Below are 22,196 nucleotides of genomic sequence, written 5' to 3'. Positions count from 1 at the left end.
GACTGTGTGGAGAGGTTGATACTGCTGACACCCCCGTTGTTGAAGGGTTAACTGTAGTTTCTCAACTTTTTATATACAATTCATATATTTATTGATCGACTTTTAAAGATTTTATTTGACAGCAAGATAGAGCCAGAGAGCACAGTGGGAGGAATGGCAGAGGGATAAGGAGAAGCAGGCTCCCTGCCTAGGGAGCTCGATGTGGGACTTGATCCCAGGACCCTGGGACTATGACCTGAGCCAAAGGCAGATGCTTAACTGAGCCACCAAGGCGCCCCCAACTAATACATTTAAATTATATATATATATATATATATATATACACACACACATATATGTATGTATATATACACATATATCTCATCTCAGCGAAAAAGATATATACATGTATATATATACATACATATATATATATACATATATATATATATATATGACGCATTTTCCTGAGTTCTGTGTGCTATTCTAGCAAATTACTGAACCTGAAGTACAGTCAGGGGAGTCCTCAATTTGTAGCCATCCTGGACGGAAGTATGGATGACAGGGGGACCCAGTACTAGCAACTGGCACCAGAAGCAAGGGCAGTTTTATGAGAGTGAGCCTTTAAACCTGTGGAATCTGACCTTAACTCCAGGTAGTGTCCAAACTGAGTCGGACTGTGGGACATCCAGTGGCTCTCTACAGAGAACCAGAGAGGCTGTTTAGTTTGGAAAACCTCCACTGATTTGGGGTCTGAAGTGTCATCAGTAAAAACAGCTCAGTACATTCAGTGCAGTAAAGACAGTTTATTATAATGTTCCACTAGGTAACACATGGTTTAAAAACAAAATCCATTTCACCCCCTGCTATGTGATCTTGGGTGGGTCACAGCCACATTGAGCCTTAGTTTCCTCAACTAAATCAATGTAAATGCCACTGTCAAACTCAAAGGATGATGGCGAGGATTAAACAAGAAACCTGTGTAGAGTACCCAGTACACAGGAGGTACTCCACAGATGCTAGTTCTGGGTCTTGAGTACGGGGTGTAGAGTGCTATACTGGGCTTGGGGTTTCTGAGAGGCAACCAAACTCCTTCTCAGACCACCACCCAAAGACACAATGCACTGGCCTGGGACAGAGCACAGTTGGTGGTGAGTGAAGAATGGCGAAGTTGGCGGCAAAGTGACTCCAGAGTAGGGTGCCAGGGAGAAGAGAGCCTAGCCCCAGGGACCCGAGCCCAGCCTTCTGCTGTATGGGCATGAAATAGCACGGTAATAAGCCAGTCTTAGATTTAGAATTCTAGTAAGCTCCTGTTTCAACTCAGGAACTTATGTATGCATTTGCTTGTGCCATCTCAGCGAAAGAAAGTGAATGGAAAAGGAAACACTTGAGAGTAACTTTACTGTTCTTATCTGGACAGAAGGGACCCCTTCCAAAATAAAATTAAGAATGGCCAGAATAACTTCACAAAAATTTTTTTCTAGATATAAGGGAGTTGAGTGTATTGAGTGTGTCTAAAAGAAAAAGGTTAAGACTGTTCAAGGAAAGTGGTATTAACCTAGTGTTCAGAATTCTAGAATGTATGTATGGAGCGGGGGAGGTAGGAACGAGTATGGGGTAAAGGCTGAATGTACAGAACAGTTAAAAACAAAACCTAGCTTTTCAAGACCTCTCTCACCTCAAGCCTAAATGCTTCATGCTCCCCAAGACCCCAGTCACAGGAATGCATGCATTCACACTCAGCATTTCACTTTACCAACATACAGGTTAGTCTCAGATTTTATTAAGTTGCTTATACAAACTTAACGTCATGAGCATGACTTCCGGGTCGGCACTTTTTATGTCAAGCGCTTTCACGAAGCAGTTTAAGGCCTCCTGTATTTGCCCACGCTCTTTCAGTTCTTTCCCACGGATTACAAGAGTCTCGTAGTCAGTCCCAGACTCTGCTGCCTCCTTCTGGGGAGAATCACGCGACTGCCCACTGGACAAAGGCTCGGGGTCACCAGGAGGGCTAGTTAACCGGCTGGACTCGTTCTCTGAAGGCAGCGTTTCACGAGGAGGCCCTTCTGTGCTCTCTGAGGCTTCGCCACTGCTCTCCTCTGCTCCTTCTTTGGAATCACCTGCTGCAGCCTCTGCTCCACTGCTGCTGTCAGGCTCTTCCTCCATATCCTCCACGTGATCTAAAACCACATTGACAAGAGACCTCCTAGAAGCCAGGGATCGTCTAGGGTGGAGGGACTTACTTACACTATCAGGGATGTTTGGTGAGAAGAACCTTCCTGAGGGACTGATGTCACTTTTGGGAGTCGAAGCATCGAACTGTTTCATAGGTAAGAACAGAAAGGGAGAGGTGGTGAGTGCATCTGTGCTTGAAGTATCTTTAAAAGTATCGTCTTCATCTTCACCATCTGAAATGATCCTTCTGGCTTTCCTTCTGCCTCTCACGTTACCCACTACTTCTTCTGGCTCGTCATTGGTCTCCAAAAGATCCACACTGAGATGTGCTTTGTCCCACTCAAGCTCTGCCTGAGAATGTGCTGCAGAACCACACAAGCTCTTTTCGTCCTCAGCGTGCTGTGAAGACTGCCTGGAAAGATTTTGTCTGCTGTCTGCAGAGTCTTCCAAAAAAAGATTAAAATCACATGCATACTGCGATGAGGAGGCTATACGTTCCTCTTCCAACTTGGTCACATTTGCTTGAGTGTCCTGCAACACACTGTGGGATGCTGACAAGTCGCCATCAGCTCTTCTGATTACAGATGTGTTAGGTTCTGTTTGACTTTCAAGGGTCATGGGACTCACGGACCAGAGGTTGCAGTGTGGTAATGTCTCAGCAGCGTTTGGTTGCTTTGGATCTGGTCCCAGATCAGCTCCAACTGCTTTGCTCGGTAGAAAGTTAAAATCTCCCAGAGGGTTCTCTTGCAGCGTCCCCCGTGTTGGCCCCTCTTGCAATGCCTCCGTTTGTAGAACCATTCCCAACGAGTTGGTCCAGATTTCATCTACACTCCCATAACCCTCAGGTAAAGCAGCTACAGAACCAACATCGGATGTCCTTTCGGGGGGGTGACTACCGTCTTGTGAGACGGTAACGTTCATCTTTATACTGGAGATGTCTTGATTCTCACTCTCTTCAGGCAGATCATCAATGATGACACTCGCCATTTGGGAACTGATTTCTTCTTCCTGGGTATGATAAGTGGGTAGAAGTAGTGAATGTCGAGGCTGCAGTTTATTCAGTTCAGAGCATTTCTTCTTCATTTGAGAAGAGAAGAGGGGTTCTGTCAGCCAAGTCCCCTCATTTCCAGCTCTTTGTCTTCCGGTTAAAAGCTCTGTATTTTGAGACTCTAATTCCACAAGGAACTGAGCTTTCTGAACCCTTTGTTGAATATAATGGGATTCTTCAATCACGTCGAGCTCTTCTTTAACAGACAGATCACGTGTGTACATCAAGTCATGGTCTGAGATTCCAGCTATCCCCAAAGAGTGCAGGTAGGCAATATGTTCATCCAGTATCTTATCAGATCTCCTCTGGGCAGCATGCAAAGATTGAAGCTGCAGCTGGGTTGCAGAGTGCTGAAAATCCTCAATGGTGAAGAGCTCTCTTAATTCTTGTTTCGTAAAATACCGGAAAGGGTTCTTCTTGTCACCAGTAGTTTGCCTTATTAGTGAGTCCTTGAAAACCTGTCTTCTGTATATTTTTTCCTCTACAGTCCCACAAGTAATCAGCCTATAAACTACAACATTTTCCTTTTGGCCAATTCGGTAGACTCTGTCCACAGCTTGAGCGTCAGTTGCAGGATTCCAGCTCGGGTCAAAAATGACCACTCTGGTTGCTGCAGTCAGTGTTAAGCCAACACCACCTACCTGAGTGGTAAGCAGAAAAACAGAGTACTCTCTATTTTGCTGGAATAAGTTAATTCTTTTTTCTCGTTCCACAAGATGAGTAACTGTCCCATCGATTCGCAGTATCTTAAAGTGCCGATTCTTTAGCAGGTGTTCGATGATGTTCAGAATCTGTCTTGACTGGGAAAACACCAGAGTTTGATGCCCTTCATCTCGCAGTCGCTTCAGCAACTCTATCAGAAATACCATTTTTCCAGATTCTTCCATCAGTGCATCATCAGTTATCTGATCAATGTGGCCCACATCTGAGGAATCTTCCCCTTCGTTTTCACCTTGAACAGAGAATTGCACAGACCCTAAATTCAACAAATGACAAGCTCGTGCAGAGAGCAGCCTAGGATGATCACACAGCTTCTTTAAGACACCTAGCTCAGCCAGGGGTGAGCGTGTCTCCATTAATAGCTCCTTGATATGATCTAGAGACACAAATTTCCTGTATATTTCTTCTTGTAAAGGCACAAGACGTATCCAAATAATTAAGTCATTTTTCCTGGAAAGAGAAGGCATTTCACAAATGGCACCAACATCTGGATTCTCTGCACTAAGTCTAACCTCTGGGGTGCTTGACTTTTTCTTTTGTACCTCTTCTTTTGTCCTCCTGAGAAAATAGGGTTTTATGATTGCCATCAAGTTTTCAGATATTTTAAATCCTAAGGCTTTTTCCCCTGGGGTAGCATCCTTCTCTCGTGCTCTCGTAATAGGATTTTCATACTCCATCTTAAAAGTTTTTAATGTTCCTAGCAGGGACCCTTGACAAGCAAAATCAAACAGGGACCACAGTTCTTGTAAATTATTCTGGACTGGGGTTCCTGTGAGGAGGATGCGATTCCTGGCAGGGACAGCGCGAGCACATATCGCTGACTTAGTGGATGAGGTTTTTATTTTATGTGCTTCGTCAAGGATGACATAGTCCCACACAAACTCTTGGCCATTCAAGCTTGAAAGCTGCTGCCAGTTATTGATTAACATTTGGTAAGTAGTGATAATCACACCATTCCTTTGCTGAATCCGACTGAGGTTTCTGGTACGTTCATCCTTACTCGGACCGTGAAAGGTTTTGACTCTCATTCCTGGAGTCCACTTAACAAATTCTTTTATCCACGTGCTAATGAGATTAGTTGGCATGATGAGCAGCACGTGATTCACAAGTGTAGCATCAAACATACCAGAAAGGAAAGCAATGATTTGAACAGTCTTCCCTAATCCCATATCATCTGCTAAGATGCCTCCTTTTCTTCCATCCCTATATAGGCTATAGAGGAAAGCTACACCTTCCTTCTGGTGCTCAAATAGTTGGTTGTGCAGTTCTCGATAAAGCAGCAGGCCAGAGTTGCACACATCTGTGAATTCATCATCTTCATGTTCTGCCAACTCCTCCAAGGCTTCCTGTATTTTTTGGATTCTGCTCATCACCTTTTCGTTGGGGAAAATGTCCTTTGCCAAATTGAAAAGTTTAAAAGCTTCTTCCAGATCCCCATTCTTAGTTGCATCTTTGGCCTCTTTCACATATCTGTTAAAAAAAAGGTAAATAAAAGATATAGATAAAGATATAGGGAGAGAGAGATTAGAGAGGAAGGAAACAGATTGAACATTCAATCTAAGAACACTTTAGGGTCCATTTTGGAATCAGAACTGCAGTTGGGCTTTTAATATCCTCAATTCAGGATGGAAAAGATTAGCACAGAAGATGCCAATGAAAGCTGACATCACTTAAGACACACACCCACCAGACACCGCCAGCAACTTCAGGCACTGCTTGTGAGAAATGTATGTGCAAAGGTTATTGGTTCCATGGTATTTAAGAAAAAATGCCACCCATAATAAGTATGGAGTGATATTTTCTTGTAAAATCAAGCAGCCAACCCAAATCATGGGAGCGTGGAAACGGGAAAGATACCTGGGCACTCATTTCTCAGTCCTTATTTCTCCGGACCTCTGGGATACATTTGACACTCAAGATCACTCCCTCAAAATTCTCTCCTTCCACTGGATTCTTCTAGATTCCTCCCCCATCACTGGCCATTTCTTCTGTGTCCTTGGGCTCCTATTCTTCCAATAGGCCTGGCCCTTCTCATCCTTTTACTTTCTCTTCTGGCTTTCCACCCCCACCTAATGTGCTCATGAAATCACTCTCCCCATTCCAGGGCTTGCCCACAAACGCTAGTCCAGACGTCTCCACTTAAAAACATCTCAGAGGTACCTCAAGTTCAATTAATCCCAAATTAAACTCATTATTTCCCCTCTAAAAACATGTGCCCCCACCATTTATGTGGTAGTAAATTGACACTACCATCAACTTAGATGTACAAGCTAGAAATCTGAAGATCATCCTTGACTCTTAATTCACATGAGTCATCCTTAACCTCTCCCCTCTTTTAATCACCCCCTCCCACAGCCAAACAATCCCCCAACCCTACTAACTTTATCTCCCAAGTATAACCTGTGCCTCCATCTCCACTACTACTACTGTGGTTCAAGTCACCATCACCTCTGGCCTGGGTAATGGCAACTTCCTATCACTGATCTCTGTACATCCACTCTTGGCCCCTCTAATGCATTCTCTATACAGCAGACAGTGATACTGTCTTAAAATGTAAAAGAAATCATGTCACTCCTCTGCTGAAAATTCTCCAGTGGTTTATAGTGAACTGATGCTGAAAGGATACCAAAATAATTCACTGAGGAAAGAATAGTCTTTTTGACCAATTATCATGTGCAAAAGGATGAAACTGGTTCCCTACCTCACACCATACACAAAAATTAATTCAAAATGGATCAAAGATCTAAATATAAGAGCTAAAACTACAACGACCATAGAAGAAAATATTGGCATAAATCTTTTCAACCTTGTATTTGGCAATGCTTTCTTAGATATGATGCCAAACACACAAGGAACCAGAAGAAAAATAAATTGGGCTTCACCAAATGAAAAACTTGTGTTTCAGAGGATACCATCAAGAAAGTGAAGACAACCCAAAGATTGGGAGAAACATTTTTGAATCATGTATCTGATAAAGGATTTAGACCTAAAACATATAAAGAAATCTTACAACACAATAATTAAAAGACAATTAACACAAGGGCATCTGGGTGGCTCAGCTGGTTAAACAACTGACTCTTGATTTTTGGCTCAGGTCATGATCTCAGGGTGGTGAGATGGAGCCCTGTGGCAGGCTCAGCAGGGAGTCTGAGATTCTTCTCCCTTGGCCCCTCCCCCACTCATGCACACACACTCTCTAAAATAAATAAATCTTTTTAAAAAGACAACACAATTTAAAAATGGGCAAAGGATCTGAATAGACATTTCTCCAAAGAAGATCTACAAATGGCTAATAAGCATGACATAATGCTCAACATCATTAGTCATCAGAGAAATGCAAACCAAAACCACAATGAAATACCCACTTTATGCCCATGAGGATGACTAGAATAAAAAGGCAAGAAAATACCAAGTTAGTGACAATGTGGAAAAATTGGAACTCTCATGATGCTGTTGGCGAGAATGTAAAATGGTACAACTGCTTTGGAAATCAGTTTGTCAGTTCCTCAAAAAAGTTATACATGGAGGAACACCTGGGTGGCTCAGTGGGCTAAGTGTCTGCCTTCAGCTCAGGTCATGATCCCAGGGTCCTGGGATTGAGTCCCACATTGGGCTCCTTGCTCAGCAGGGAGTTTGCTTGTCACTCTCCCCATAATTCATGCTAATGTTCTCCCTCTCTCTCTCTCTCTCAAATACATAAATAAATAAGTAAGAACTGAATAAGTAAATGAATGGTGGATAGTGGAAGCCAGGGTTCTCACCTGTTAGAATGGAGAAGCAAGAGGAGACAGAATGATCCATGTGGTAATGGATCAGAGTTAGAGACATCAGTATAAACCCAGGTTTTAACACAGAAACAGATGGTTACATGGAGAATATTTACAGTGGTCTATATACAGAGATTAGTATACACATGTATTTCCTTGCTGTCAGGTGAGAGGGCCTAGAAGCAAGGAAACCCCAGTAGCAACAAGTGCGCCTAGCACCCAGATCTTGTTTTGTTTTTTTTTAAGCTTTTATTTATTTATTTGACAGAGAAAGACACAGTGAGAGAGGGAACACAAGCAGGGGGAGGGGGAGAAGGAGAAGCAGGCCTCCTGCCGAGCAGAGAGCCCAGGACCCTGGGATCATAACCTCAGCTGAAGGCAGACACTTAATGATTGAACCACCCGGGGCACCCCCAGATCTTGGTTTCTAATACCATTCTCCAATAAAAGAACGTGGGCTCCTTGGAAAAAGGACCTGGGCTGATTGTAGGACTGTGGCAGGAAATATGTCAGAAGAGCCTGGGACATCTTGTAGGGTCAGAAAGTGAGGAAGTGCTCAAACAACCCCCCACAATGATGTAAGTCTGGCAGAGGCACAGGAGCCAAATGAAAGCACTCCCAGTGGTCAGAGCTGGAATAACCTGAGCAACAAAATAAAGTAGTATTGGATTAGAACCCAAAATATAAAATAAATGAATCCACACTGTTAAAAATGAGTGAACAAAAAAAGAGACAAATCTCTGCCCTTAGGGAGATGGAGCATGACTCCTATTCCTTAATGTCCTGCATACTAACATCCTCCCAAAAAGCACAGAGTGGGGGCACCTGGGGGGCTCAGCTGGTGAAGTGTCTGCCTTCGGCATGATCCGGGGTCGTGGGATTGAATCCCACATCGGGCTCTCTGCTCAGTGGGGAGCCTGCTTCTCCCTCTCCCTGCCCCTCCCCCTGCTTGTGCGCTGTCTCTAACAAATAAATAAATAAAATCTTTAAAAACAAAAAAGATAGTGTGGAAAGTTATGGTGGGGCAGAGAGAGGGGGAAGGGCACAACAAGTAACTTTAAAGAGGAGAAACCTGGCAAACAGTAACTCAGCCCAGTGATTACAGTCAACATCAACAATCATCTATCCCATTAACAGTATATGCCCCTGATAACAATTTGATGAGAAGGGCACTTTATCTCTGTAGTCTTTGCCCACAAAACCAAAAACCCCAGTCTAATCATGACAAACAATGACAAATCCCAATTGACAGAACATTCTAGAAATACCGAACCAACAGTCCTCAAAACTGTCAAGGTCATCAAAAACAAAGTCCAAGAATCTGTCACAGACAAGAAGAACCTAAGGAGACAGATGACTGAACGTAAAGTGGTGTCTTAGATAGGATGCTGGAATGGAAAAAGGACTTACATGAAACTATGGAACTCTAAAATGATGGGTTTAGTTAATAATAATGTATTGGTATTGGTTCACTGACTGTGATTACTGTACCATACTAATGTGAGATGTTAACAAGAGAGGAAACTAGGTGTGGGCTATGTGAGAACCCTCTGCACTTTATCTGGAATATTTCTGCAAATCTAAAACTACTCTAAAATTAGCTTTACTGGGGTGCCTGGGTGACTCAGTGGGTTAAAGCCTCTGCCTTCGGCTCAGGTCACGATCCCAAAGTCCTGGGATCGAGCCCCGCATTGAGCTCTCAGCTCAGCAGGGAGCCTGCTTCCCTTCCCCTCCCTCTGCCTGCTTGTGATCTCTCTTTCTCTGTCAGATAATAAAATCTTTAAAAAAAAGAAATTTAAAAAAATTTTTTAAATTACCTTTACTTGGGGCAATCTGGGTGGCTCCATCAGTTAAATGTCTGCCTTCGGCTCAGGGCATGATCCCAGGGTCCTGGGATTGAGCCCCGCATCAGGCTCCCTGCTCAGAGGGGAGCCTGCTTCTCCCTCTGCCTGGCACTCACCCTGCTTCTGCTCTCTCTCTCTCTCTGATAAATAAATAAATAAATAAGTATTTTTTGGAAATAATAAATAAAATTACCCTTACTTAAGCCCCCCCCCCAACCAATCTATCTGTGTTATCTGCCTGAACTTGAGAGTAGGGATAGGGAGCAGGTTTAAGAGCACTCAGGGAAAGCCAAGTGAATGAAAGAGGAAGAGGAGGAAAAGAGAAAGAAAAGAGCTTGCTGGCTGCCAAGACTCTGCTATTCCTTCTGTGGCAGGTCAGCTGCTCACCTCCCCAACTCTGCTGAGCTACAGAAATAAGTTACATTCCCTATTACTCTGCTCTTGAACCTGAGGGTATAGCGGTAACCACTGGACTCCTCCATGTTGGTGCCAGCCCCTGAACTTGTTCTCTGCTCTCCCTTTCCTCCCGGCCCTTCCCACCTGCTGGGTGCCTTCACCTGGCCAACCGGTCTTCTGGCTTGTCTGTGGTTCAGAGCTTGAAGGAGAAAATATGTCATTTTTTATTACTATTAGATTGTTTCCAAATCCCTCAACTGGTAACCTACGCAGTATCCTGAACCCCTGTGTAGGCTGGGCCTCTAACCCCAGCCAGGCCTCCTCCCCAGAAAGTCAAGCACTGCCCGTGAACCCCAGCTCTGGGCCTGACTCCCCAAAATCATACACCAACCTTTTAAATGGCAACTGTCTGCCTAGACTTCTTACCACCAGCCTAAGACTCCTATTGCTGGGCTCTACCCATCCTCTGGCATTCCCACATTTGTCAACCTTCTGCCTGAAACACAGAAGGTGCCTATTACCACCACTTTCTGATTGCGCCCAACCCGTCAGCCAAGCTGCTTCACAGTCCCTGTTCCACCTGAGTTTGTGGGTCTAATACAATATCTCAGCTCTTCCCCTCTACCCTGTCTGCTCCACCAATGAAGTTGGACCCAGGACAGTATTCTTACCCTATAATGGAACTGGTGGGGGGGATGAAATCTGCCTATTACAGCACCACCCTGGATATCTGGTTATTTATAAGACTACAGTGTTTTCTGTAATACAGTTTGATTTAGTGACTCAGCCTCTGATCACTTCCATTTTTCAGGGCTTGAAAGAAAGAATGTCATTTTCTACTGCTAATGCAATCATGTGTCCGTCTCTAACACACAGGATGCCTAATGATCTGGAGTACTTAACACTTCATGGGAGCAAATTTTTTCTTCTCCAAAATCACTCCCCTGTTCTTCTTGGGCATGGCTGGAGAGAAGCCAGGCCTGCTTGGGAGCCAAGGGGGCAAGGGAAGAGTAACCAGTTCAGGAGAAAGAAACTCCTCTCAAGCAGAACAAGGAGAAAAACAATGCCAGAGTATGGAAGAAGGCCAGTTTTTATTTTCATATACCAACTTCCTAACTACTTAAAGGTCACTTAACACATGAGGTTCTGATATGTTAAAGAACTACTGAGATGCAAAACTGTCAACCCAACTGTCATTTCATAGCAAGGGACAATAAAACAAAAATCTTTATATTTTCATGAGTATACCTGAAATTACATCCCTAGAACATGATTCCTTTTAAGGATCATTTTAAAGGATATACAGAAAGATTATATAGAGTCAAACACCAGGTTCTGGAGAGTCCTTCGGAACATTCCCTATGATATTATTCTGGAATATGATGGGATATGAAACCAAATGCAAAGACCCAAACCCAGTAAAACTTTGCTTCACATGCAAAGCAACTGAAGTTGTTCTTTTTTTTAAGACTTTATTTATTTATTTAATAGAGAGAGAAACAGTGAGAGAGTGAACAAAAGCAGGGGGAGTGGGAGAGGGAGAAGCAGGCTAGCCACTCAGCAGGTAGCTTGATGTGGGGTTCGATCCCAGGACCCTGGGATCATGACCTGAGCCAAAGGCAGACTCTTAATGACTGAGCTACCCGGGCACCTCTGAAGTTGCTCTTTGTTTTCTAACCTATCTAACTTGGATTTTTATGGGATCTCTCCTGATTTTTAAATGGTAACCAATGCATAAGTTTTGTGTTTTTTTTTTAAGATTTTATTTATTTATTTGACAGAGATCACAAGTAGGCAGAAAGCAGGCAGAGAGAGAGGGGGAAGCAGGCTCCCCATTGAGCAGAGAGCCTGATGTGGGGCTCAATCCCAGGACCCTGGGATCATGACCTGAGCTGAAGGCAGAGGTTTAACCCACTGAGCCACCTAGGAACCCCACTGATGCATAAGTTTTAAAAACACTGGGCACAGGGTGACTAGGTGGCTCAGTCAGTTAAGTGTCTGCCTTTGGCTCAGGTCATGATCCTGGGTCCTAGGGTCAAGTCCCACCTTGGGTTCCCTGCTCATCAGGGAGTCTGCTTCTCCCTCTGCTTCTGCCACTCACTTTCCACTTGTGCTCTCTCTCTCAAATAAATAAATAAAATATTAAAAAGAAAAAACACTGGGCAAAACAAATAAAACTTATCTCTGAACATGGCTCATGGGCTACCACTTTGTGACCTCTGGCTTATTTCAGCTAGAAGTGCCATTGGCTTTGGCTGGTTCTCTCCAAATGCTTCCTCCTAAAAAATAGTAGGCCTATGGCTCTTTGGATAGGAGCCTATACACAAGATTTGGTTTGGAGCTTAACATTGTCCTTCTAGGGCACCTGGGTAGCTCAATTTGTTGAGCGTCTGCCTTTGGTTCAGGTCATGATCCCAGGGACCTGGGATCAAGTCCCTCATTGGGCTCCTTGCTTGGCAGGGAGTCTGCTTCTCCCTCTGCCCTTCCCCCTGCTCGTGCTTTCTCTCTCTCCCGCAAAATACGAATAAATAAAATCTTAAAACAAGCAAATAAAAACAAGACTGTCCATCTACATATTCTGTTTCACCTATAAGACCAATCACTTAAAGAGAGTTTTCTATAAAGTAAAACCTTTTATATAGAAGTTTTTACTATAGAAAAAGGTTTTCTATAGTATTCATTATCTGTGTCACTAGCTTTGGATTCCACAGATGAGAACTATCTGGACCAAACCACATGGTCCCAAAGAGATCCAAGATTCTCTGTGCTCTTTCAGGTCCTTTATATCCTGCCATACAGAGACTGCAAACAGGCAGGGAAAGCAAGACTGATTTCCAAGTGCGTAAAGGCAAGCAGGGATCTAGTCCTGCTCTTCTGTTACTCAGACCTGAAAATTTTGGTTGAACGGGGCAAATATGCTTCTGCCAGAATATACAGGAAGACAGCATCCTCTTACATGTTAACATTCCCTCAGAAAGCAGCTGAACTTGCTGGCTAATTACTCTAGAAAAAAACAGCTAATTAATAATTATGTCAAAACCAAAATTATCTTATTTTTCTGGCCCAGCAGATGTGCTTTGGCACCCAGATGGATCATACTAGCCAATGGTCCTCAGCAGGAAATGACTTCATCATTTGGAAGAGCATTTGGAGGCTCACATCCTGACCGGCCCTTTCAGATAATCTAACTAAAAATGAAAAATTCTCCAGGAACAATAGTATGTTCTTTTCAAGGAAGGACAGACCTTCAGTACTTCTAGTCCCCAGACTACCAGCCCAAGGTTATCTGGTTAACCACTGCATTGTAGTGCAAAACTCTGGGGCTTCAAGCAAGCACTTATTCCAGAATTTGAACAAACCTGGGCTTGTTTGGAAAGAAGTCCTCAGCCCTCAAGTCTGTCTTCAATTCACCTTCAGGCCACCTCAGTGGGAAAGCAGACAAGACCTTCCATTAAGATGAAAACAAAAATCTAAAAACCATTACCTAGGTGATGGTTGCAATAATAATTCATTATATTGAATTTTTGTTTTATACATTTTCCTATATATATCTGGTATTTCAGAACGAGAGTTGTAGAATGTTACTTGCCAAAATACAACTGAATTTGAATATTGATCTCATATCTTGCAAATTTGCTGAACTCGCTTATTAGCTCTTGTTTTTCTTTTGTGGATCCATTAGGGCTTTCTACATAAAAGATCATGTCATCTGCGAATATAGTTTTATTTCTTTCTTTCCAATCTGGATGCCTTTTATTCCTTTTTCTGGCCTGTTTGCCCTGGATACAACATCTATTATAATGTTGAATTATAATGTTCAATAGAAGTGGTGAGAGCAGACATCCTGTCTTGCTCCTGACATAAGGATGGAAAGCTTTCGGTCTTTTACCTTTGCTAGCTTCGAGTTTCTGGAGACACCTTTGATTAGACTGAGGAAATTATTTTTGTATTCCTAGTTTGTTGAGTTTTTATTAAAGGGTGTTATATTTTCTTTTTTTTTAAGATTTTATTTATTGATTTGAGAGACATGGAGGGTGGGGGGTGGGGGGAGAGTGAGTTCGTATATGAGCAGAGGGAGATAGAGAAGGAGACTTCCTGCTGAGCAGAGAGCCCCACGTGGGGCTTGATCCCGGAGTCCCGGAATCATGACCTGAGCCGAAGACAGACATTTAACCATCGGAGCCACCCAGGGTACCCCCCAAATACAGCACCCCGCCAGGTGCTATATTTTCTCAAATGCTTTTTTCAGCACCCATTGAGAAGAACATATGGCTTTGTCCCTTAGTTCTGGACAAGTTTGCTCCACCTACTATGAAGCGAAGAGTCAGGTAAACAGTTGGATACAGTTCAGAAGAGGTCAGGACTACAGAAAAAAATGTGAAAATTCTCAGCATAAAGATGGGATTTAAAGCCACGAACTTGTATAAGATCACCAATGGAAGGAATATAATTACAAAACAAAGGAATATAATTACAAAACAACAAAACGTGGTACTCCAAACAACACTGCAGCAATAAAAACATTTACAGAAGAATTACGACTCATGAATACAAAAGCAATGATTAAGTTAGAAAATCATCACGTTGGGGTGCCTGGGTGGCTCAGCTGGTTAAATGACTGCCTTCAGCTCAGGTCATGATCCCCAAGTCCTGGGATCGAGTCCCACATAGGGCTCCCAGCTCCACGGGGAGTCTGCTTCTCCCTCTGACCTTCCCCCTTCTCATGCTCTCTCTCTCTCAAATAAATAAAGGAAGAAAATCACCACTTTGTAATTTCTAATGAAATAACTCATTTGGGCAATGATTATCAATGGATGAAAAGTTAATGGGGAATGGAGTGACCACAGGATGCCAAAGTATCCCCAACATAGCATTTATTCATCATAAGAGGGGAATGCAGCTTTGCAAAGGACCAATCAGCCTGTGACCACCTGAAACCACCGACCTATCTTAATATTACTAAAAGTAGGAATCTCTGACATTATATGCTTCCCGATACGATGCAATAAGAAGTACACAGCCTCACCTTTGAAATATTCATGCCAAAAATATTGACCCTTTTTCCCCCTCCAGAACTGCTTTTAAAAGTTTGTCGTAAGGTAGAATTGATGATGCAACATTCTATTAGTTTCAGGTGCAAAACCTAATGACTCAGTATTTGGATATATTGTGAAATCATCACCACAATAAGTCTCGTTAATGTCCATCACATAGATAATTATAGAATTTGTCTTCTTGTGAGAACTTTTAAGATTTAGCAACTTTCAACTATGCAATACAGTGTTATTAACTAGTTATATGATTAACTATATAACCATGTGATATATTACATATCCATTACTTATTAATTTTATAACTGGGTATCTGTACATTTCACTCCCTTCCCCCATTTTGCCCACCCTCCGGACCTCCATCTCTGGCAATCACCAATCTGTTCTATCTATGAGCTTGTGTGTGTGTTTTTTTTTTTAAGATTCCACATACAAGTGAGATCATATGGTATTTGTCTTTCTGTCTTACTTTACTTAGCATAATGGCCTCAAGGTCCATCCATGTAGTCACAAATGGCAAAATTTTATTCTTGTTTTAGTGCTGAATAATATTTGTGTGTGTGTGTGTGTGTGCATGTGTGTGCGCACGTGTGTAGAGCACATTCCTTTATCCATTCCATCCAGCCTTTAAATTTAAATTACAGGAGACAGGGGCGCCTGGGTGGCTCAGTGGGTTAACCCTCTGCCTTCGGCTCAGGTCATAATCTCAGGGTCCTGGGATCGAGCCCCACGGCGGGCTCTCTGCTCGGCGGGGAGCCTGCTTCACCCCCCTCTCTTTGCCTGCCTGCCTACTTGTGATTTGTCTGTCAAATAAATAAAATATTTAATAAATAAATAAATAATAAATTACAGGAGGCAGAAGAACAAGCTGATGACATTACAAGGTATTCATAAGACTAATCCAAATCATTAGCATAGAAATAAAAAATAGAAATAGAAATTTAAAAAGTCAGTGGGATGCCTGGGTGGTTCTGTCAGCTAAGCATCTGCCTTCGGCTCAGGTCATGATCCCAGGGTCCTGGGATGGAGCCTCACATCAGGCTCCCTGCTCAGTGGGAAGCCTGTTTCTCCCTCTGCCTGCCGCAACCCCTACTTGTGCTCCCGCTCACCTGCTTGCTCCCTCTGTCTCACAAATAAATAAATTAAACTAAAAAAAAAGAGAATTTGAAGGATGGAGTGCTGTGATGTCTGAGAATTTATTTTTTTAAAGATTTTATTTATTTATTCGATAGCGAGAGAGCACAAGCACCCAGGCACCCCAAGAATTTACTTTAAAGTACATTAGACCAAAAAAAGTGATGCTGTGAGGAGGAATCAGCAGAATCTGAGAAGCAGCAACCTGTAAGGTCAGAAGAAAATCATAAGAATCAGGGGTCCTAGAAGCCAAAGGAATCAAGCATTTCATGGAGAAGTGAGCAACACTGTCAAATACTGCTAGTAAATCAAGGAAGATGAGGATAACGCAGTGACCATTCGATTTATGAACTCATTAGTGACCTTGACAAAATCAGTTTGAGTAGAGTGAGAGAAGAAAGTGGGTGACAGAGAATTGAGAAAGCAGCGGATGGGTGACGGCAAGAGAGTATGGCCAACAGAGTACAAACAAATGGGTGACAGAGAGAGTGACAAAGGCAGTGAGTGAGAGCAACATAAGACAGAGGGCAGGTGACAGAGATAAACAGAAGGCGCATGACTCCACCGGTCATATTTTATTGCCTCTCAGTTCCAAATTCACCCCTCAATACCTGTTCTGGGATAACGGACAGAACTCCTTTAAGCAGCTCCCCTGTACAGTGAACCCGATGTTCATCTTTCTCAGTAGAGGGCGCCTGAGGGACGCTGCAGGAGGAAGGGGCTGTCCTCCAGACACCAGCTGCAGCAGCACAGTGGGCCACGGGGTAGACCGCGACTGCAGGCCCAGAATACACGGTCCCTCCATGACCCTGACACCTCCACCTGCCCTAGCGATAACCTTCTTGCAGCCCTCTCACATGGACACCAGCTCCCCCAGGAGCCTGCCTGTGCCTTGCACCCCCACCTCTCCTGCCCATACACACCAAGACTTGCTGATGGCCCACTCACCACCTGCATTCCAGAAGGTTGCTTCCTACAGGGCCGGGGAACGCAGACTAACTCTGGCCTGGGCCAGCCAGAGCACTGTTCTATAGTACAGTGGGCTGAACGACACCTTCTCCCATGAGGTCTGAACCTCAGCCTTGGGGTGGGGGAGCCCCTTCCAAGTTTGTCCTGCCTTGGGCATGCTCCCTTAGCCCAAGGACACCATAGAGAGTTTCCTTATTTCTTACAGTCACTCATTTATTCGTTTAAGATTCTATATATTGAAATGCCTGTTTTAATATGCTGTCTGGTTTCTACCTCCTGACTGGACCCAGAACTGAAAGCAAAAGAGGGCATGTGAGAATGAAAGGAGTGGGTGACAGAAAGAAAGTAGATGACAGGGATAAGGGGGGGGTAACAGAATGGGTAAGAGAGAGGTAGAGAGTGGATAATAGAGATACTGGGTGACAGAGGAAGGGGGAAGGCACAACAGTGGGGAGGATGACAGAAACAGAAAGAGGGTGGCATGGCAGAGAGAGTAAGTGGATGAGACAAAAGGGACAACAGTATGGGCAGGTAGATAATAGTGTCGATAGAAGGTGACAGGAGAGAGAAGGGGGCAACAGAAAGATGTGGTGGGTGACAGAGAGACAATGGGAAAGAGGGAGCCAGAAAATACGAGTGTCAGAGAGGGAGACTGAGTGACAAAGGTGGGTGATACAGAAGGAAAGGTAGTGGGTAACAGAAAGAGACAGTACAGAAGTGGGGAGAGGGGGACACAGGGCAAGACAGGAGGTGGCAGGGGGCATCACCAAGGGAGAGGATGACTTACACTGAGAGTATGTGACAGAGTCACTGTGTATGGCAGAAGATGAAGGTGTGTCAAAGAGGACACATGTATGCAGAGAGTGTGTGAGAGCAAGTTTCAAAGTTTTCTTTCATCTCTTAGGCAGGAGGGGCAGAGAGCTGAGGACAGAGGGACAGCAAAGGAAAAGATGAGAGAGGGAGGAGGACAGGCAGAGAGACTGTGAGAGCAGTGTGCCAAGGACAATGAGGGGTAAAGAAGGTAGAGAACGCGATGCTTTGTGCAAGGGGCTCTCAGCATCAGGCAGATTTGGAAGAGGACAGGAGAGACTGAGAAAAAATAGGAGAAATAAAAGAGAGATTGTGAGGTGATGGGTCATGAAAGATAGAGAGGCTATGAGGGCAAAGTGGGACTGTGAGAGCAGAAGATGATGACTGTGGGGCACCCAGTGGCTCAGTCAGGAAAGAGCACATGAGAGCAAGTAAGAGACAGGTGCCCATGTGGGAGGTGGTGTCAGAAAATTAGTGCACTGACTTGCTGGGGGTTGAGGGAAAGGAAGGAAGGGAGCTGAAGGGCTTGATCCTTATTATTTCCCCCTTTTCCAAATTGAGTCTCAGAACAGTTAATTGATTCATTTGAGGTTTCCCAGCTAGCAAGTGGCAGAGCCATCATTTGAACCCCAAATGGCCTAGCTCTAAAGCTAGTACTCTACCACACCACACTGCCTCACTGTTTTCCCCAAATCTTCTTTAAAGAATTCTTGTAACACAGTCCAAAGATATGATTTGACTCCTCTGTAAGGAAACCTTTTAGCTTTTAACAGTCTTAAAGCATACATTTATTGAAAGGGAGACAGAACTGTTTCACTGTCCCAATGTGTTTCTTTGTACCACATTAAAATTGAAAACTTCTGTGCATCAAAGGACACTACCAACAGAGTGAAAAGGCAACCTAAAAATGGGAGAAAATATCTGTAATCCATTTATCTGATAAGGAGTTAGTATCCAGAATATATCAAGAAAAAACAACCCACCTGACTAAAAAATGGGCAAAGGACTTGAATGGACATTTCTGCAAAGTCATACAAATGGCCAATAAGTGTATGAAAAGATGCTCAACATCACTAATCCTTAGAGAAATGCAAAAAAAAAAAAAAATCCCAATGAGCTACCACTTCATTATCATTAGAATGGCTAGTAACAACCACAACAAAACCAGAATAGAACAAGTGTAGATATTGGAACACTTGTACACTGTTGGAGGGAATGTAAAAAGGTGCAGCCACAATAAAAGACCCTAAAAAAGTTAAAAATAAAATTACCACTGATCCAGCAATCTCACTTCTGGCTAGATATCCAAAAGAAGTGGAAGCAGGATCTCTAAGAGATATTTGCACCCCATGTTCAAAGCAGCTGTTCATAACAGTCAAGAGATGAAAGCAACACAAGTGTCCAGCACGGATAAATGGATAAAGAAAATGTGACTTGTGCATACAAGGGAATATTATTCAGTCCTGAAAAGGAAGGAAATTCTGTCACAGACACAGTATGGATGAACCTTGGTGAAATTATGCTATGTGAAATAAACCAGTCCCCTAAAGACAAATATCGTATGATTCCACTTGTAGGCGGTCCCTAGAGTCAAATTCAAGAGGACAGAAAGTAGAACGATGTTTACCAGGCCCCAAGGAGCAGGGAGTTAGAAATTAACAGGCAGTTTTAGTTTTGCCAGATGAAGAGTTCTGGAGATGGATGGGTGATGATTTAACAACAGTACTAATGTATCTAATACCACTGAACTGTATGCTTAAAAACGGTGACGACGGTAAATTTGACGCTGTGTCTGCTTTATCGCAACTTTAAAAAAAAGGTTTAAACCTCATTTGCACATCACCCCACCCCCACCCTTAGCCATATGGTGAACGTTCACTCATTCTTCAACACCAACGTCTCCTCCTCTTGTGGAGCCGTAGTTGGCCACTTCCTCCTTTACCCTTACTATGCCTTGCCTATTATACCTCTTGCAGCACTTATCAAACATTATAGCGATTGTTGGTTTACTTATCCCTTTCCACTACCAAATGATAAGCAATATGGGGGGCAGGGTCAATGTTGTACTGATCTCTGTAACCCCCAGGCCTGGTGTTTTGTACTGTAAAGAGTCGAGAAAGGCTTGATGGGTGGAACTTCTGGCTTTTAAGAGTGTTATTTGGCAAAACAAAAAAAAAGGGGGGGGGGCATCGGGAGGCTACCCAGGCTTTCTATTTAGAAATCTGAACAAATTCCCACGCCCTACTCGGGGAACGCGAGGGCGCGTCTCACCAGGCTCCAGGCCGCTGGGACGGTCCGAGGGCTTCCCACCCCAACTCCCGGCCGGGGCCTGCGAGCTAGACCCGCCCAGCGGCGCAGACATACCTCTGGTAAAGGGCGGCCTGCTCTGGAGTTAAGGCCGCAGCTTCCACAAACCGTCCAGACGCCTCCATGACCCCCGGGTTGAGTTCCAGGTAAATCAGCAGGCAATTGAATTTCGCTCGCTCCCGCCCTACGCATGCGCTGTGCGCCTGGAGGGGGAAGGCGGAACCAACTGTCGGCCTCCGAGCGAGCCAATCCGCAGCGCTGCGCTCCGCGCCAAAGCCTGAGCCCGCCCACGAAGGTCGCACGCCTGCGCCTATGCTTCCTGGAGCTCAGAGGTGGTCGCGGCCCCAGCGGAGAGGTTTGGAGTTGTGTCCTCTCGTCTCTCGCGTTTTTAGTCCAATACAAACCGTGCTTCTGCACATTTGTGCGTGTGCTGTCCTCGTGAGGGAAAATGCCTGATATGGTCGCAGTCATTTTAGTGGCCCCCAGAGACCTTCTCCATAGCCTGCTCCCCCAAATATCCTTCATTCCATGCTCTCCATTGCCTGGCGGGGCGCACGCTTTGAATCAAACACCCTGGGAGCCATGGTCTCCGTGACTTAAACTCACACTGAAGGTCTTCAAGAGCCAAGCCAAAGTTCTTATTTAAGAAATTAGTAGTGCAAGGGGCGCCTGGATGGCTGAGTGAGTTAAAGCCTCTGTCGTTGGCTCAGGTCGTGATCCCAGAGTCCTGGGATCGAGCATCCAGCTTTCTGCTTGGCGGGGAGCCTGCTTCCTCCTCTCTCTGCCTGCCTCTCTGCCTACTTCTGCCTACTTCTGCCTACTTGTGATTTCTCTCTCTCTCTCTCTCTGTCAAATAAATAAATAAGTAAATCTTTAAAAAAAAGAAAGAAATTAGTAGTGCTGTAACTTACACATGGTTACCATTTCTTTAGAAGCTCCAACTAGGATGCAGTCATTTTGAAACACGGAGCTCAGAGCTTGGGGCAGGAAACCCTATAACTGAGTTTAAGTGGCGCCCTTCGGGGATCCTAAATAGCAGGTTGTGGGCCCACAAATATTGCCCTTCTTATACTGATAAAAACATGGACATTGTGATTCCTCAAACATTAACATTCAGTGTTTGAAAACTCACCTATTGACCCAGTCATGCCCACCCCAAATCCAGAAGATTTTAAGCTTTTTAAAATTTTATATATCATTGGGAGTTTAAAAAGAGATCTTCTAAAAAGAGAATACGGGCTATTTTCCTGTTTCACGTTACCTTAAGGCATATTTTCATATGGTGTTAAGCCTTCTGTTAAGAGGAGTTTCGGTTAAAAAAAGGAAAGAAAGAGGGGCGCCTGGGTGGCTCAGTGGGTTAAGCCGCTGCCTTCGGCTCAGGTCATGATCTCAGGGTCCTGGGATCGAGTCCCGCATCGGGCTCTCTGCTCAGCGGGGAGCCTGCTTCCCTCTCTCTCTCTCTCTCTGCCTGCTTCTCCATCTACTTGTGATTTCTCTCTGTCAAATAAATAAATAAAATCTTTAAAAAAAAAAAAAAAGGAAAAAAAGAAAAGAACAAAGAAAAAAGTGGGGTTTTAGTATACTGTTCTCCCCATTTTCAGACAAGAAAACTGACTTTGCCTAAGTTTTCAGAGCTGGGAAACGGCAGAGCCACAATTCAGTACCAGGTCTATATGGACAAAAATCAGTGCTCACTCACCGTGTCCACTGCCTATTGCTGGAAAGAAATGGACAGAGTAGGAAATGAGGTTGATTAGGCAGTTGGAAGTGGGTTTGTGAGAGAGCTTGTTTACCCTGTTGAGGGGTTTGAATCACTTCTTTTCCTGGAGGCAAGTTTGGATAGGGGTGGGTCGAGCGTGTAGGTGCACTGGGTACCAAAAGTATGAGTGTGATGATAAGAAGGGCTGGTGGGGAGAATTCCATAGAAAGGAAAAAAAATAGAGAGAGATGGGAGCATGAAAATCTTCATCACCAGTCCAGGGAAGTCTATCTCCAG

General features: G+C 44.0%; 1 protein-coding gene across 1 annotated transcript; it reads right to left on the bottom strand.

Moving 5' to 3' along the window:
* Positions 1-770: 770 nt before the first annotated feature.
* ERCC6L (ERCC excision repair 6 like, spindle assembly checkpoint helicase) lies at positions 771-20,518 on the bottom strand. Its single transcript, XM_059384712.1, has 2 exons — positions 20,258-20,518; positions 771-5,392 (listed from the first exon to the last, which is right to left on the bottom strand). Exons 1-2 carry the CDS (start codon positions 20,323-20,325, stop codon positions 1,753-1,755), a joined length of 3,708 nt encoding a protein of 1,235 aa, XP_059240695.1. The 5' UTR covers positions 20,326-20,518; the 3' UTR covers positions 771-1,752.
* Positions 20,519-22,196: the final 1,678 nt, after the last annotated feature.

Source organism: Mustela nigripes, chromosome X (genome assembly GCF_022355385.1).
Source record: "Mustela nigripes isolate SB6536 chromosome X, MUSNIG.SB6536, whole genome shotgun sequence".
Taxonomy (NCBI): domain Eukaryota; kingdom Metazoa; phylum Chordata; class Mammalia; order Carnivora; family Mustelidae; genus Mustela; species Mustela nigripes.
This window is presented reverse-complemented; position numbering and strand designations above follow the sequence as displayed.